The sequence below is a fragment of the Moschus berezovskii genome, chromosome 16 (genome assembly GCF_049115385.1).
Source record: "Moschus berezovskii isolate FMDL1 chromosome 16, NW_MosBer_1.0, whole genome shotgun sequence".
Classification (NCBI taxonomy): domain Eukaryota; kingdom Metazoa; phylum Chordata; class Mammalia; order Artiodactyla; family Moschidae; genus Moschus; species Moschus berezovskii.
This window is the reverse complement of record NC_142475.1, coordinates 38,834,498-38,853,790: the sequence shown is the minus strand read 5'-3', so window position 1 is coordinate 38,853,790 and position 19,293 is coordinate 38,834,498. Positions and strand designations below refer to the sequence as shown.

The 19,293-nt window shown below is 39.1% G+C and overlaps 1 protein-coding gene and 1 non-coding gene across 2 annotated transcripts in view; both read left to right on the top strand.

The window, feature by feature from the left end:
- The first annotated feature begins 498 nt into the window (after positions 1–498).
- Positions 499–19,293, top strand: part of STMN2 (stathmin 2) — a 56,639-nt gene continuing 37,844 nt past the window's right edge. The window contains exon 1 of the mRNA XM_055431935.2: positions 499–624. Coding sequence (XP_055287910.1) covers positions 606–624 — 19 coding nt within the window. The 5' untranslated portion in view covers positions 499–605. The remainder of the gene's footprint in view (positions 625–19,293) is intronic.
- Positions 7,520–7,626, top strand: LOC129560555 (U6 spliceosomal RNA). Its single transcript, XR_008686788.1, has one exon. It is a non-coding gene; the product is annotated as a U6 spliceosomal RNA (small nuclear RNA).

Genomic DNA, 19,293 nt, shown 5'->3' with positions numbered 1-19,293 from the left:
TCACCCTGAGAGACTAGAATCTACCAAAGACATGGCCAAAGGTGAAAGAGAAAACACGAGCAAGTAAAAACAACGTTTAAATAGACGTTTCCAACAGTCGGCAGGTTGTGAAGACTTCTCAGGCCTCTGAACCCCTTTCCTTTTTCCTATGGCTATTTGTGCAATGAAACAAGTGTGAATCAAGTCAAGCCTCCTGGCTCCTAGGTAGGTACAGCCCAGTTCTTCGCTCCTAGAAGGATTCTGGGCTAAGGCTCCACTCTACTTGGACTGTACTATCAGGCCCCCAAAACGGGGGGAGCTGCCTGGGAAGGACTGATTTCCATTTCAAACTGCATTCTGGTACTTTGTACTCCAGCACCATTGGCCGATCAATATTTAATGCTTGGAGATTCTGACTCTGCGGGAGTCATGTCAGGGGACCTTGGGAGCCAATCTGCTTGAGCTTCTGAGTGATAATTATTCATGGGCTCCTGCCTCTTGCTCTTTCTCTCGCACGGCCCCACTCTGCAGACTCAGTGCCTTATTCAGTCTTCTGTCTCGCTCTCTGCGCTGCTGTAGCCGGACCCTCCGCCTTCGCCACCGCTCAGCGTCTGCACATCCCCACAATGGCTAAAACAGCAATGGGTAAGGCATCGCGCCTCGTTCTTTCTCGGCTCCACCTGCAGCCCACCTCTTACCTTTTCTCTTAGAGCTTGGAAGGCATTCGGAGATATTTTCTAGAAGAAAAGACATTATTGGTAACATAGGAATCGGGAAGGATGGAGGCAGCTCCAGGGTTTGAGGGAGGGCAAAGAGGGGATCTTTGAAAATCTAAAGCTAAGGATTTTTTTTTTTTAAGGTGGAAGCAGGTAAGTTGCCGTCCCATGGGGAGCGAATTTATTCTGTTTCCATATTTAAAATTAAGATTTAGCCGTGGGGGGAGGGGGCTACCTTAACTATATGCCTTAAATGGGGTTAAGGGGCATTTTGGAAAGTGCTTTGTAACGTCCTTTATTTCTTCTCTAGTTAAAGATTAAGAAAGTAAGAAAATAGGGAAGAGGAAAGGGGATGGGAGAAAGGAAAAAGAAAAATGTAAAGTCAAAGTGGTCACATCTAGACTGTTTGAAAGATGGGTGGAGACCAGGGGAGGCGGCTGAAGAACTGGGCAAATTTTATGGTATTGTCTGGTGGCAAAAACCGCTAGTCCTGGGGCGCGGTGTGGGGAGGTAAGGGCGCGGGGCGGGGTTGCGGGGAGCCCTACACTCCTTTGTTTTAGGGAGAGGGAGGGGATGGAGAAAGGAAGTCGGGAGGGCACAGAGGGCGCGGGTGGGCAGCTGCAGGGGCGGGGAAGCGCGCGGTTAGGGAGGGACAGCGGTTTCGCAGGCGCTGGGGTGGGGTTTCTTTGTGTGAAGACGAGCCGTCCCGGGGGTTGGGGCGGGGGGGGAAGGCACCTGCAGCGCTGGGCACACAATGCGGACTGCCCCACCCTGTGCGAGCCGCGCCGGCGCCCGCCCCCCGCCCCCCCGCCGGGTGCAGCATCTCCCGCGTAAAGGGGGGCCCGGGTGCGGAGCGCAGCGCCAAGCCCGGAGCCCAGCCCTGGGTAGACAGCGACGCCACGCCCCGCGCCTCGCGCTCCAGACTCCCAGCCTCGGCTTCCGAGTGAGACCTGACCGTTACCCCCGCCTTCCCCACCCTGGCCTCATTGTTCTGTTTATAGAGAGAAGAGGACAAAAGTGGGTTAAACATTTTTCTTTTCAAAACCACATCATAGGGTGATTACACTTCAACGCGATAAATTCTTCCTTCACTCATTTGATCTGTGCGGGGGAAAAGCGTTTGGAAGCTAGATTTGAGTACACATAATAATTCAGATACAAAAGAGGTCAAGGTCTTTAACTGAGCCAAGTGATAGAACAGTTTTGTAGGTCAAACAGTGCCAAATATCCGCAATTTTCGTAGGCTCAACCGGTATCAAGAGACAGATACCAAACGAGGTTCTGGATCCAAGGCCTCCAACTCCAACCCCTGGGTGTTGCGCCTCCAGGGCCCCTCGGTGGCCCCCGGGAACAGGCTGGAGCTCGGGCGGCGGCTGGAAGCACCCATCCCCTGGAGCGGGATGCGGAGAAGGGAAAAGAGGCGAAAGAGGTTTGCTCTGACCACTCCGCCCTGCCCCACCCTCCCAGGCGGAGCCTGGTAGACCACCGGCTCAGATTCTTGGCAAAGGGGAAGGGGGCCGGGGAGGGGAGGCCCTAGAGCGATCTGCAAAACTAGAGCCCTCTTTTCCAGCCCTGCGATCTAGAACAGACAGGACGCCCCTCGATGTGCGCAGACCTCGGACGTTGCTCGGAGTCCGGGCTCGGAGCAGCTCCCAGCCCACCGAGTGGCTCTGCAGAGAGGCCGGCCCGAGCCCCGCCCCGCCACACAAAGGCGCGGCCCCACCCCAGCCGGCCGCCGGGCCGCAGAGGTGACCCCATCCCAGGAGTGCGGGGGTCGCTTCTCTTGCCCTCCCACAGTCCAGGGAGCCTGGGATTGCTTCCCCCAGCCGAAGCACAGGACTCACGCCCTGTTCAGGTGGAGACCCCTTGGGTGGTCTTGGTGCGAGCGACCCTCACTCCTTGAGCCGAGGGCTCGGCCCCACCCATACCAGCTGGGGCGCAGACCCGACAGCGGCTGGCCGGATGGGGGCGCACTTGGCTAGCAGGCGCGTGGATCGCAGCCATCCCTGCAGAGCCCCGCGCCGCGCCCTGCGCGCCCCTCCCCGGAGCTGGGCGCTCTCCCCTGCGGGTGCAGCCCAGGAGACAGGTTTCTACGCAGTGTCCTGAGCTACCCCAGCTCCCCACAGACGTGGTTGGCCCTCAAATAGGGAAAGGGTCTGAGAATGGGGGATGGGGGCGATCTGGCTCTGCGCTCTGCACCCCCCACCGAGAGGTTTCTGCTGCAGGAGAGCTTCTGCAAACTCATCACCATCATCAGTATTACTGCTGTTATTTCAAATTATTATTGTTTGATGACTCAGGTGCCATATTTATTCAAACGGTTTGAATAATCGCATTTCAATGAGGATTAACCCTTGCTGCGCTAGCTTTTCTTCCTCTTATTCCCAACTCCCCCCTCCCAGAAAAGAATGCGTTTCTTCTTTAATTATACTTTATAAAATAAGTATATGTTTGGTTGCTGTAGGGATTTTGTATGTTCATAAGTGAAGGTGCTTGCTAAGGGCAGGGCTTGTGTGCCAAAGATTGCTGGAATATTCTCCGCAGAGAATTGTTTGTGTATGCAATATGCATATATAATAGAAATATTATGATCTTAGCACTTGTATTCCATAGGCCATATCTATAAACATATCAACGTAGGTTATGCACAAAATTTTAACTGTTCCTTTTTTATTTTCGAAATTCAATGTTGCACAGAAACATGGGTCGTGATACGGTAGCCATCGTTCCATTAATAAAAATTCGACCCCAAATACGACAAATGCAAGGGCCCTTTCTGCCATGAGTAAGCAAATCAGGAAAAGAAGTACAACCCCTGCATTATTAAAATAATGGATTTTGAAATCATTCCAGTTGCAACGCATAATCAATTAATCACCAGGGCAGATGCTTTCTCCTGATTCATTAAACAATTATTGTATTTAGCATGATTGTACTAGGTGCATATAATACTCCCTGTTATCGTCTCTAATGAAGTGGACACCTTCTAAATGGATACATAAATAACTAGAAGTGGAAAGAGGATGATTTGGTCAAAATTTCAGGATAAGATGGAAAGAGAAATAGCAGTAGCTTATCATTTAATCTTATATGTATAGTTCATACCAGGCGAGTAAGCTGAGCCTACAGTAAGCATTACACATTACAGTGTAGCCAAAGGCAAGTAGCTGGTTTAATAGTATAAATTAATACATTTGCTGGTGGTTGTCTTACCTGAAAGAAAATAAATATTTCAGTGATAATTAAGATTGGTTTGTCATATTAAAATCTACAACTTTTAAATTAAAGTTAATTAAAATTAACCATGCTTTTGTGGTATGACTTACAGATTTGTACTAAATTATTCTAAGGAGAAAAGGAGTGTTTTTATTGTCAAAGCATTTGTCTCTGCCCTTAATCATTAACATTTTTAGCAGAGTTGTATTGTTACATTCAAAATGCGTTTGCTTACTTTCGTATTTTTTAATTATTAATGGATAGATCATAGAATAAGCATTTGACACATTATGTCTTCCATCAAATAACTTGTTCTCAGTGGTGAAATGCTGCAAGAGGTTACATTTTCCTCAGATTCAAGAAATGTCCTCTCCCACTGTCATAAAGCCGGTTCATGCAATGAAATCGTTTTCCTCCCTGGAATTTAGGATCAAAATAATTACTCAATTCTGTGATTATCTAGTTGTAGCTATCAAGCAGAACTTTTAAGCTAAATCTATAAAATTAAAAATGACATGGAAGATAAACCAACTGCATAATTAATTGAGGTTTTTTGTCATTGATAAGTCCAAACCATTTTTAAGAAAATGCCTGATTTATCAATAACTGTGTTTCTTATTCCAGCCAGCTATACACCCACCCCACCCCAGCCCCACTCCCACCAGCTCATTGCTCACATAGGCTGGAGGAAGCTGGCCTCAGAGCCGAGGGCTATCTTTTTTGGGTGTGGTCACCCTAGGCAGCTGATATTTAACTCCAATTCACTCTAGTTTCCCCTGTGGTCTTAGACAAATACACATTATTCTGTTTTCACACAATCTGTGACATTATATGAAAAACGCAAGAAATTTTCAAAAAAAAGGAAAAAAAATACAGAGTTAGCCAGCGACCCAGATGTTTCCAGAACCAAGGCTCTTTGCTGGTTCTTCGAACTGGAAAAGCTTGGTGCCTGCATTAACTTTTCACACCACTAGAGGGCAATCATGTTCTCAAAAAAGTAGATTTGCTTTTTTAAGCAAATCTTATTTGCTTATTTAAGCCCTGTTTTAAATGCTTGCTATTTATTATAATAACTTCTTTTACCTGAAGCATTCACTTGCTTATTGGATAAGTTGATGCCATGCTTAACCTAGTGAGTGATAAGGGTTTGTGCACTTTTTCAAGGAGACATGAAATAAGCCATCTTAATCTAAAAGTAGGTAGGTGTTCAGTTCAGGAAGTAGGTGTAGATACTGGTTAACTCTCTCATGATTTTACTTTTCTCGGAGAAGGCAACGGCAAGCCACTCTAGTACTCTTGCCTAGAAAATCCCATGGATGGAGGAGCCTGGTAGGTTGCAGTCCCTGAGGTCGCTAAGAGTCGGCCACGACTGACCGACTTCACTTTCACTTTTCACTTTCATGCATTGGAGAAGGAAATGGCAACCCACTCCAGTGTTCTTGCCTGGAGAATCCCAGGGACGGGGGAGCCTGGTGGGCTTCCGTCTATGGGGTCACACAGAGTCGGACACAACTGAAGTGACTTAGCAGCAGCAGCAGCAGTATCATTACATTGTTATTGTAATGTCATTTATATTATTTGGGGAGTGGATACATAGTAGACAGTAGTCAGTAGTAATATCAAGATTATATAGGTACGGAATGTTTCAATGTTTAAATAAATTAATTAAAAACATTGTTTACTTATTCATTTATTTAAAATGTGCTCATTGTTGTGGATGCATCTGAATGTCACTCTCCACCTTCAGGGATCTTGCAAGTTAGTGGCTAAAGCAGACAGATAAAATGTGATACTGAGAGGGCTCCCCACCCCCACCCCCAATTGGTTGTTACTGTTTCCTAATTTTTCAGTTTTGTTTCCATTTAAAGGATATCTCTTTTAAATTAAATCCAGTGTGATTTCAGCGAGAATATTTAAATCTAATGTTTTGTCAGCTTTCGATAATTATTGAGTACCCCCCTTGTAGTAGTTTTATTAGTTTAGTAGAAAATTGATGTTAATTTGAATGAAATAAGAAGAAACAGATAAGCATAAGCCAATTTTTAGGATTATCAAAATTGGATTTTTTTAATGTTTGCATTGGTAGGGAATTCTTTTTCTCTTATTTTTCATGTAACTATAATCCAACTGTAAAATATTTAATCAGTTCATATTACTATGCTCCCCAGATTTAATGTGCATGTGAATTACCTCTGATTTTCATTAAAATGCAAATTTTAGTTCAGTAGGTCTGGTTGAAGCCAGATATTCTGCATTCCTAACAAGTTCCCAGAAGATGCTGATTCTAACCACATTGATTTAAGAAATATAAAATTATGATATATATGTACCTTCCACAGTAAGCTCTGACATTATGTCTTAACATTTTCAAGACTATGGCAATTTTTACAAAATATTTCACTTCCAATCTCATACACTTAGGGATTTTATTCCTCTGGAAGTTATGTGTTCTGTGCCATCCATTCTCTTCTAATTGAACTTTTAAAATGTATTCGTATTGCAGGACTCGGCAGAAGACCTTCAGGAGAATGTGGAAATAAGAATTTGTGCATGTGTATGTACCTGTGTGTGTATAAGAATGAAATATAACTTGTGGTACAGTTGAGAAGGATGACAAATCAATAATGCTCGTTCCTGTCATTTGCAAAACAATATGCAGAACAAAAAGTTTAGTTCAGAACCTTTTACTTGTGGCATGTTGTGCAAAAGTCTGTAACCCCATTTACTACATTGACTAATTCATTACCAATACTCCACACACTAAAGAAATTAACAAAGAGGATCTAGCAGCACTAAAATTTTCTCTCAGTACATCCTGCATTTATCACTTACCAAATTATCTAAGAGCATTTCTTCCTGGATACCATATTAGCAAATTGTTAATAATCTATTATGGATGGATATTTGAAAACAAATTATGTGTGTGTTATCTGCTTATGTAAACTAATAAGAGACTTCTGTTATTCGATACTGACTTTCTAAAAAGGTGACCTAGAGGTAAAGAAACGTGCTGTTAAGAAATATCATCAAAGATATCCTATGTCAGTCCTTCCATGCAGTGGGTTGCTGACCATGCAAACATTACCACATCTCTGGAAATGATATCCTGATACTATAAATGAAATACTATGCATAGAAAAAATACTATGCGTGAAATATCTCAAATAATGGATTTACTATTTCCCAAATAGGGCATTAAAAACATAGTCCCCAAATAAAGCTGACCAGAGATAGTAAAATACACTGTTTTTCTCCGTGAAATTGGAGTAGGCCTCAAGGTTATCCATTCTTTTGTTCCTCCTGTCCATTTCAGGGTCTCTGAAAAGAAAGTTTCAATTTTTGCAACTCCTAGTACATTTCAAAAGGAAGAAGACAGCATTATTAAAGTAATACGTGTTTTGAACATTTAATCCTAGCAGTCTTTATAGCTGGATGTGTAGTTCATCAGGACATAACAAAAAAATCTAAACTAGTGGTCCTTGAAGACTGAGCCAAAAAAAACTTGCCGATTGGTCCTTCAATCAGCAGTTTTCCTATGATGCTGGTTGTTTTCAAGAGTCATTTTTCTGGCATAGAAGTAAATTTCAGAGTGTCTATAAGAAATTGGAGTGCTCGCTTCGGCAGCACATATACTAAAATTGGAATGATACAGAGAAGATTAGCATGGCCCCTGCGCAAAGATGACACGCAAATTCGTGAAGCGTTCCATATTTTTATAAAAAATGAACCATTTTTGAGTAATAAAAAAAAAAAAAAAGAAATTGGAGAAGGAAATGGCAACCTACTCCAGTGTTCTTGCCTGGACAATCCCAGGGATGGGGGAGCCTAGTGGGCTGCCATCTATGGGGTCACACAGAGTCGGACACGACTGAAGTGACTTAGCAGCATAAGAAATTACTTTATTGATTTCATCCTTACATAGCATATATAACATGCTAGGCACTAAGCACTTCACCCATTTCATTATCCAGGCCTCCTCAAAAGTCAGTACCATTACAGATGAGGAAACTGAGGCCCAGAGAAGAGGAATGACTATCCCAAGGTCACATAGTTACTCAGACCCAGAATTTGAACCCAGGTGTTCTGGCTCCAGAATCTTCATCTTTACTAGGTAACCTTTACATGTCAGAGGTTTCCTCATCATGAGGTTTGAACCAGTGATACCGCCATTTTGTTTAACAGGCCCAATGGTCTCATCCTTTCTTAGCACAGAAGCACCTTGAAGATGAAACACCTTAAATTAATGACTCGTTATAATAGCTAACCTGGGGCTTTTTACAGTAATGGCCATGATTCAGGCTTTTGAAGAAAGAGAGCTATGAGTCCTTGGGGGCTGTAATGTATGAGATCACCTGGCTTTCTGAAGGCTCAACTAAGCACAGCAGGGATTTCTCATGTGGACACAATGATTTTTTTTTCTGGAAAAAAAACTTAATCTAATCAGTATCATCCTGGTTGACACATTTAAAATGGACTCTCAGCTGTCTCCATAGGCCCCAGATGTATAATTTTAATATTTTGTTTTATAAAATAAATCTAGAGCTAAAAGAGAGATACAGCAGTGCTATCCACATTTAGTATAACCATTAGACGTTACTTGAAGATTTCTCCATTGTATTATCTCAAAAGCAGGCAGGCAGGCAAGATTGATCTGTGAGAAGGTTCTGAATCCCCTGTGAAACATTTTAAATTATTTTTTAATAAAGGAATCAGGTCCTGTCATTTGTCAAGGAGACATTTGCAGTAGTAAAACTGTGTTTATATAGCCCATTTTTATTAGTCGTGATTAAAGATAACAATTTGTGTTTGTTTGTTCTTGCAAAACACTTTTATGTGAATGTAAAGGTTAATTAATGCATCTCAGCAATCATTTTGCTAGTCATCTGGAAATATAGCTTCTCGAGGAATTGTACTTAAGAAAAGAAGCCACACACTATACCATAAAACCATAACCAAAATTTTAAGGTTTTTCTCATTTGTAATTTTGTTGACTTCCAGATTAAAATATTTAATACTTTGAAAAATTATAAGATTCCAAAAATTTGTTTTTGTGACCAAAAATAAATAATTATAGTTCTTGTATAGTACATTAAATGTAATGTTTTCTTTAAATTATAAAGTGGTGGCTATAAGAATGCTTATTTAGCAGTTATTCTTCTGGAATGATTATACTTGGGATGTCAGATTGTCATTCGTTAGCACAAGTACTTAGTATAACAGTAAATCGTCAATGATATGAATCTGTCAATCTTTTGGTTGTATGTCTATATCAGTATAAAAAGAAATTGATGGAATTCATCTAGACTTAGTTCCACAAATACTTGTACAAGAAAGTATTTTAAAGGTTAGATTTTCATTCTACTCCCTATCTTGGAAGATTTTTTTTTCCCTTTTAAAAGCAACCATAATGGAGCCAGTTTTGTTCCAGTAAACAAAACTGATTACAGTAAGCCTAATAACAGTCTTTCAGTTTGGGCTTTCTAGTAAGTAGAAGCCTAACTCACATAATAAAGTTCACTCTATATAATACTGACTGTTTCAGAACTGAGACGAGAAGACGAGAATATCACATCAAGATGTTACTTCTTAACAGTTCTAGACTCTAACGGGAAGGAGCACCGATCATGTCAAGCAATTGGAGGGAGGCTATGCAGCCTGCCTTGGAACCCTGCTTCAGAACATTCAGACTTGTCTTAACTACTCCTTGGTTCTTTTTTTTCCTAACGCACTAATTGTTATTTAAGTCTTAACTTTATCTGAGCAGGGTCAGCTAGCATCCTTCTCACTGTAGTTGTTCAAACACATGAAATATCACGAGTTAATTCTAGTCTTTTGATGTCCAGGTTACATGATTCAAGACTCCTGTCACTTTAAAAATCATCTGTTCATTCTACTTCTGACCTACTTTCTCCTTTTAGAATTAAAAAAAGAAGCAGATAAGCATAGAAGATTGAAAATGTTCAAAAGAAGAATTAGCATGACCTATCAATACGGAACCTTGTGGTTCTCAGAAAATATTCACAAGCTCTATCCTTTTTAACTTTCAAATAGTCCCTATGAAATGAGCATAGTATACATGTTACTCTGTTTAAAAATGCTCAAAAAATTTACTTAAACAAGTTTACATATGATAAGTTTTAGAGCTAGAGCCAGAACACACTGCATTATATATGTTATAATATATATAACATATATGTATGGTATATATAATATATATTTTTATTATACATATTTGTATGTGCGATAAAGATATGTATATATCTTTATTAGATCTTTATATACATATCTCTTTATTAAAACACAGGTCTAGTAAAAATACACATCTTTATTAGACCTGTATATGATTTTATTGATATATGAAATCTGCAAAACAAAATAGAAATTCATAGATAGGTGAGGGGGTGCGGGATTGGGCAAAATAGATGAGAAACATTAAATACAAATTTTCAGTTTAAATAAGGCACAGGATATAATGTACAGCATAGGTAATATAGTCAATAATATTGTAATAACTTTGTTATACATTATGAGAGATGGTAACTAAACTTATTGCGGGAATCATTTTATAATGTGTAAAAATATTGAATCAATACATTGTTCACCTGACATTGATATAATATTAAAATCAATTATACTTCAATAAAAAGATATAGATATCTAATATACATTGTATATCTTAATATATATGTATTAAGTAGAATTAGATTAGATATGATATCTATGATATATATCATATATATTACATCTATATTAGATATGTTATGATAATATATAATTAAGTAAGCTAATAAAGTTTAGCACTTTCTCCTGTCCAGTAATGAAATATGCACAAGTGAAGAAAGGCAGGTAAAGTTATTAATGGTTAATGGCATTAATTAAAATGGATTCAAGCACCCACTCCATTCTGAAGCCTATGCAAGTTGTTGTGAAAATATAAATAATCATGGTCCTCAGCCTTGGAGAATTTAGCTTTTTGAAGAAAACAGGACCCTGAACATACAAAAAAATAATAACCAGTAATAATAGCTTATAACTATGAATAGAAGTGTCCACCATTTTAACAGTTTTACTATACTGCCCTGCAGTATTACAAGACAGTACAAGACCATCAATTAGGAAGCACAGAGATCCACCCAAAGGCTGTTAAGGCACCTCTGGCAGATCAGAAGTGGATATGTGGGTTAGATGGACATAGTTTTAAGTCTTGCCCCATCTATTCACTTGAGTGAATTATCCTTTACTCTAATCCTTGAGTGAATTATCATTTCTATACTTCCATTTTCTCAATTATATCTCACAATATATCTCAGGGAAAAATAATACCATGGTTGTTGTCAGACAGAAAAAAGCAAATACTGTATGATATCACTTATATGTGAAATCTAAAAAAAGTACAAATGATATTTTTGCATACATGCAAAACAGAAACAAACTCACGGACATAGAAGGCAAGCTCATGGTTACCAAAGAGAAAGGGGAGAGTAGAGGGACAAATTAGGGGTGTGGGATGAACAGATACAAACTACTATGTATAAGATAGGTAAGCAACAAGGATATACTGCATAGCACAAGGAATTACAGCCGTTATCTTATAACCTGTAATGCAGTATAATATGAAAAAATGCTAAATCCCTATACTGTACACCCGAAACCATGGCAACATTGGAAATCAACTGTACTTTGATTTTTAGAAAACCACATGGTTGTTGAGAGGATAAAGCAGACAATTTAATATTAAGCATTTCATAATCCAAATCTATCACGGGCTTCCCTGGTGGCTCAGACAGTAAAGAATCTGCCTGCAATGTGAGAGACCTGGGTTCTATCCCCTAGAGAAGGGAACAGCTACCCACTCCAGTATCCTTGCCTGGAGAATTCCATGGACAGGGGAGCCTGGCAGGCTACAGTCCATGGGGTTGTAAAGAATCGGACATGACTAAGCGACTTTCACATCACAATCCAAATACTAATCCCCTTCCCTGACACGTTAAATGGATGATGAAAACAGTCAACAAAAATACTAACTTAAACAACTAAATTCTTTTACTTTGTAAATCTTACATGTAATAACAAATCTACGAGAATTACTTGGAATTTAGGAAATGATCATTACTCTAATTCTTTGTGGTAGAGGGAGAACTGATAATAATATTTATGAAACAGCTGCCAATATCATATATCTCTAAGATATAGTCCAGGAAATGACAGAAGCAAAAGTATTGGGTTGGCCAAAAAAGTTCATTCAGGTTTTTCCATAAGATGTTAGAGAAAACCTGAGCAAACTTTTTGGCCAATCCAATACATTTCTTTTGAATTTATTTCTCATTTCATGTTTCCTTGTTGTATTTCATATCTCATCCTCCCTCAAATATATATATATATATATATATATATATATAGCATCAATAAAACTAACCCTCTTGCCTACCTAGTAAGGCTCATCAACATAAAATATCATATTCAAGAGAAATAAAAACTGATTCCAGAAGCATTAAAATGTAAGTCTTCACTGAATTTTCTTGGAGAGCAGTCTCTTGTTCTTAAAAACATTTTTAACCTATCAGTTTTGGGGGAAATTATATCACATTTCACACTCAGACACACTACAGAGTCTCTTGTTCTTAAAGTCTTATCAGCCCATCCATTTTATCCAAATCTGACATCACTTGACTATTTCATAATCTCTCTTTCCTCCCTACATAGAACTATCCTGCTCTCTTCCATTTTCAACACCCATCCTTCAGCTAGATCTTTTCTTTCAGGAATAACTTCAGATATTTCTTATCTGGACCAATTTAGCCTTCCTACTTTCCACCCATTAGTAAATAAGCACAACAAAAATAACTAGAGCCAAGCAGGAAAGACAGAGTACTCCTTAGATAACTCTGGTGGGGAAAAGGATACAGAAATGTACAGTTTAGTATTGTTCTCCAAGTCATTCGTAAAAATAATACCTTTCCAATCAGTAGTGTTCCAACTACTGATCAGTAAAACACTGTAAAATATTAGTGGAATGTTATTATTTAAATAATTAAGATAAATAAGTAAGATTAGCATTCATCTGACATCTGATGTTACAAAGACTTAAGGGAGCATAATTGCCTACTGATTTAAAGGGGCATTATCACTATTTTGTTTTGCCTTCAATTCATATAAATATATGGTACATAAACCTGGAATTATATTTATGACATAACTGCAGGCATATTAATAGAAATATGTTTACATTTACAAGCATAGTGTAGTCCTTTTACAAATTAGATACTGTTGATAACTACCATCTACATATAAAAATGCTCCATATTGTTCACATTTATAGGCCATAAAATGCAGATGATAAAATATACTTTCTCATACTTTCTACTTTCTCATAAACAAGAAATGATGACAAAGGAGGAGCTTTATATGAAAGAATCAATACAATTTAAACACTCAAGAGGTCATAATATATTAGAAAACTTCAGCTGTAAAGAAAATGTAGACATTCTCTCACCTTAAAAAGTCAAACAAGGTTCCAAATGCCTAACCAAAACACGAAAGTACAGAGAAATGACCTACATCTCTTCCATTAACAAAACACTTGGTTTTAAAAAGAGCCTAGTAGTAGAACAAATAAAAGAAAATGCAATTCAGTATCTAGGATGAATATTTTTTATAAGTTCAGCATTAACATTGAAGAAATATTGAATTAAGCTGCTTTGAAAGAATTGGATTCCATCTGCTGAAATTTTTCTTAAAATGAATTTTTTAAGCATACCCAGTAGTAGTCTGTATTGGTTTTGAGTTTCAGGAAGCTATATTCCGACATATGCAAGAAAAGAGTCACAGAAAAATGTAACGAGAGAGAATAAATTTTATGACCTGCTTGCAGAGCTGAAAAGAATAAACGCATACTACTTTTGCTGCTGTGTGTGTGTTGGGGTTTCCCTGGTGGCTCAGGTGGTAAAGAATCTGCCTGCAATTCAAGAGGCATGGATTCAATCCCTGGTTCATGTAGATCCCTTGAAGAAGGAAATGGCAGCACATTCCAGTATTCTTGCCTGGAGAGTTCCATGGACAGATGAGCCTGGCAAGGTACAATCCATGAGGTTGCAAAGAGTTGGACATGACTGAGTGACTAACGCATACACACACATTTGTTGTCAGTAAAAGGATTGCAGAAACATATATAAATTGGGAGAGAGCAATGAATTTTATGACTTGCTTACATGAAAAGAATAAATGCCTACCCACTTTTACTGCTACTGACAACAAATAGCCAACATTTTATCACTTTTGATAATAAATTTTAGAAGTGAACGCTGAATACATGGAGTGAGGACCAGTCAGCTAAGTCAAGTAAGATTTCTCGGAACTGTTTCTGAAAAAGACTTTGGTCTCCTAGAAACGAAGAGTAAGCAGGCTTTGCAAATCAACTTCAAATCTAGCTCTCCTTGATCTTTCTTCCTGTGAATTTTACAGGCTTACCATCTAGCAATGCGCTAGGCAGTTAGCCACATACCGACTTTTAGCACCTTTTTGTGGTCATCATATCCCCTGTCATTTATTGTCCCCCTACTATGCATGAACCAGTGACATGTCACATACCCCTCTGCCCTTTTTCCTACTTCATTTTTATGTCAACTCTTAAACAAGTTTCATTGTCCCCACTTGACAAGGAAGGAAAGGAGAAGCCACAGGAAGTTCTATAACTTTGTCGAAGTCACACACATTGTTCAGGGCAGAGGCAGGTTTCAGGTGTCAAGCTCTCTCTATTCGCTCCAACTGCCTTGCCAAGAATGGTTGTTGACTTTGTGTTTTGCTACAGACATTATTTGTCTTATATGCAACTATACTAAGGGTTTCTTTTAGGCCAGAACCACATTTCGTGTACCTCATCTCCCCTACCGCACCCTCATAGCTGGCATTAATAATACTGCTGGCTAATGTGCATTGAGTAGTGTGCTGAGTGTAGTGAAACTGTGCCAAATAACTTAAGATTATTACCATCCCCATTTCACAGGTGAACAAGGGAGGGAGGGCAAGTCACCCTTGGGTGCGTGGGCTAGGATTTGAAACAAATCAATTTGACCCCGGAACCTGCATGGGCAACATTCCCTACAGCCTCTCTTGGCCACAGCAGAGGCTCCATTTGTGTTCTGTAATTTGATGAGATAAGGATGAAGAGAAGTCTCAGAATTACAAGAAGAAAAATGCCACAGCATTTCACTATAGCCATGCTCTGCAGGTCTTCAAAAGTCAAAAAATAAAGAACAAGTTAGAGAGGATTAATCTTTATAACAATATCTTATACTAGTTAGCACTTTGGTTTCGCAAAACATCATTTAATTCAGTCTCCTCAATGATATCCTATCCTACCCCCATTTTTTGGATTAACTCATATTTAGAAAGTTTAATAAATTTGTTAATCGGATAGGTCCTAAACTAAAATGTAAGTCTTGAGTTCTTACTCATATTTTTTCTATTATGCCAAGGTAATATTCATCTTTAGTCAGTATTATGGGCTTCCCTGGTGGCTCAGCTGGTAAAGAGTCTGCCTGTAATGCAGAAGACCCAGGTTCAATCCCTAGGTTGGGAAGATCCCCTGGAGAAGGAAATGACAACCCACTACAGTATTCTTGCCTGGCAAATTCCATGGAGTGGAGCCTGGCAGTCAGTTCTCCAGACCAGAATACTGGAGTGGTTGCCATTCTCTTCTCCAGGGGATCTTCCCAACCCAGGGATCGAACCATGGTCTCCTGCATTGCAGGTGGATTCTTTACCAGCTGAGCCACCAGGGAAGCCCAGAAAAGCAAAAGAACCTATAAATGAATGCAGAGGAAACATTTACCTGCCTCTTTTTTTCTCCTTACATAGAGGGACGTGATTACCAGCTGTGAAGTTGAACTTGTGAAAGACAGGGTGAGCGGGTCGCTTAAATTTTGCTTGGAAACTGAGCAGTTATTGTTGTGTTAACTAACTAGCACCATTTGAAACTATCGCCATAGTTCCAGCTGTGGGATAAGGGCTAAGAGACAGAAGCAGGCCACTGCAAAGCACAGAAATTCCTGTCTGTAGCATAAAAGGAAGTTAGTAAATTTACTGGAATCCGTGAGCTCAGTCTGGGTCCAACATCTGGGCTCTCAGCCCCCGACTCTTAACCTATTCTCTGTGGGGAAGCCAGCTGAGATGGGTTTGGGGGGAGACAGGGGAACGGTGCAGGGAGGGGATCTGGTGTCATTTGCAGCTGGTAACAGCTCCTCCCTGCTCAGCCACCAAGAGATTAGCATTTATGGAACACTAACTGCCACATCGCTGGAAAAGGAAATGGCAACTCACTCCAGTATTCTTGCCTGGAAAGTCCCATGGACAGAGGAGCCTGGCAGGCTACAGTCTGTAGAGTCACAAAGAGTGGGACACAACTGAGCAACTGAGCACAACTACCTCACACAACTCTATATGCACACATTAAATGAGACACTTTCTCTCACCCTCAGAACCTTAAATGTGGTTGGGAAGAAATGATTAACAGCAAACACAACAGTAGAGGAATAAAGGCTAAGCTTTGTGAAACAAGCCAGGAGCATGACTGTGACTTTGAAAGGAGAAGAGACTCAAAGCCCCTTGCAATGGAAATCATCAAGTTTGAGTCCCTTCTGTGTTTCGGAAGTCACAACCATTAGAGACATTTCTGAATTTTCACCTTTACCTAGTATTCAGATCCTCTGTCCTGCTCTATACGTTATTATTGGACACTTCTTTGAACTTGTGAACAATATCCTAAACCAAAAGTACACTTTTTTATGAATGTGTTTAAACTGAACAAATCTAGGGAAAACAGAACATAAAGGAAAACCCATATCGTGCCTGTAAGTATTATGTATTACCAAGCTGTGATTTTAAAAATAATATCAGCAATTTATTATGCCAAATTCCAATTCATATTTATCTATATCAAATAGTATCAAGTCAAACACTTGATACTATTTTGCCTTCAGGTTTTTAATTAGGAATGTTTATGACCAAGTCAAGGGCTACTTGCTACATATGAAAATAAGATGCATAGATTAGTCTGATCTCACTCAACCAGTTATAATGATATGTAATCTTTCTCATATCTTCAGTTCAGTTCAGTCGCTCAGTCATGTCCAACTCTTTGCGACCCGATGAATCACAGCACACCAGTCCTCCCTGTCCATCACCAACTCCCGGAGTTCACTCAAACTCATGTCCATCGAGTCGGTGATGCCATCCAGCCATCTCATTCTCTGTTGTCCCCTTCTCTTCCCACCCCCAATCTCTCCCAGCATCAGAGTCTTTTCCAGTGAGTCAACTCGTCGCATGAGGTGGCCAAAGTATTGGAGTTTCAGCTTTAGCATCAGTCCTTCCAAAGAACACCCAGGACTGATCTCCTTTAGAATGGACTGGTTGGATCTCCTTGCAGTACAAGGGACTCTCAAAAGTCTTCTCCAACACCACAGTTCAAAAGCATCAATTCTTCGGCGATCAGCTTTCTTCACAATCCAACTCTCACACCCATACATGAACAATGGAAAAACCATAGCCTTGACTAGATGGACCTTTGTTGGCAAAGTAATGTCTCTGCTTTTTAATATACTATCTAGGTTGGTCATAACTTTCCTTCCAAGGAATAAGCATCTTTTAATTTCATGGCTGCAATCAGCATCTACAGTGATTTTGGAGCCCAAAAAAGTAAAGTCTGACACTGTTTCCACTGTTTCCCCTTCTATTTCCCATGAAGTGATGGGACCAGATGCCATGATCTTTGTTTTCTGAATGTTGAGCTTCAAGTCAACCTTTTCACTCACCTCTTTCACTTTCATCAAGAGGCTTTTGAGTTCCTCTTCACTTTCTGCCATAAGGGTAGTGTCATCTGCATATCTGAGGTTATTGATATTTCTCCCGGCAATCTTGATTCCAGCTTGTGCTTCTTCCAGCCCAGCGTTCCTCATGATGTACTCTGCATATAAGTTAAATAAGCAGGGTGACAATATACAATATACAACCTTGATGTATTCCTTTTCCTATTTGGAACCAGTCTGTTGTTCCATGTCTCATATCTTAGGAATGAGTATTATGAACTCAAAAAGAACTCCAGATGCCATCCAAAACCTTACATTTTATCCATCACCTAGTCTGCCTAACTGTGAAAATAGATACATATTTAAAGCCAAAAATAAATCTTCCAGTATAGGGTAAAGTTGTTTGCTCAAATAGACAATTTGAAGTTCAAACCATGAATAGCTTTATGAATCACATTATATATAACATTTTGTGTCTATCATGTAAACATTTATTATGAAATACAAAGTTTTGGTAAGAGGAAAATTTACAAAGCAAAAATATGAAGAGAAAGTTTTCTTTTTATTTAAAAACGTAATGGCTTAAAATAATTTGTTTAAAAGAGGTAGATAAAGGAAACCCTTAGTGAAGAAAACACAAAAGAATGAATCAGCACAGAGAAAGCTAATCCATTTAAAGACAAAATTGCTAAATTTGTAGAATCATAAAATTCCAGGGTTTGGGAATACCAACTATCAATGAGAAGAAAAAAAAAAAAAAAAGTCCAGAGAAATTAAATAGCTTGTCCAAAGTCTTAACATAAAAATCTTAAGTTCTGAGACGACTTCAAAGTTCTGCTGTTCCTTCCAGTTCTGAGATGCTACAGCTAGTGATTCCAATTGCTTTAAACAAAATGCAGACCTAATAATATTTATGCTGATGATCTTAAAATAAGTTTTTGAGAAATAGTCCTCACCAATTCAAGTCAACCAGATTTCATAGAAGCAGAAAAACAATGCATAACCAGAATATAATAATGTTTTGTTACATTATTTCCTCAGTAATACTGTATTTCCTCAAAGTATGAACAAACTCTCCTAATCACTCAGTTATTTTTATTTGTATCTTACAGGTTAAATGTATTGTGAAATCCACCCTTAACAGAACATACAGCTACTTCTTAAATATTTCTGTACTTTTTATGACATATATTGCTTATTTCAAATAAATCAAAACCCAAATTTCAGTATCTTTAGCCTTTCTGTAGCCATTCGCTTTATTACCAAAAAAAAAAAAAGGCAAAAGGATATTTTGTCATGCAAAGAATAACTTAACAAAATTACATTTATCTTAGTACAAGCATGTAAAACTTTTGTGCCACTGAAAGTGACCATTTCCCAGAAGAGCTTTTATTTCCAGAAGAAACAAAAAGATATGAAAGAAAGAAAACTTATAAAACTTCTCTTGGACCAAATTGCCTTTTATATTTTAATCTTGTTTGTAACAGTCATGACCCAAAATTGACTGGGGAATTCAGAAGCTTCTGACATTTTACTTACTTGCTTTTTATGTTGCTTTTCATCCCTTGCAGAAAATTATA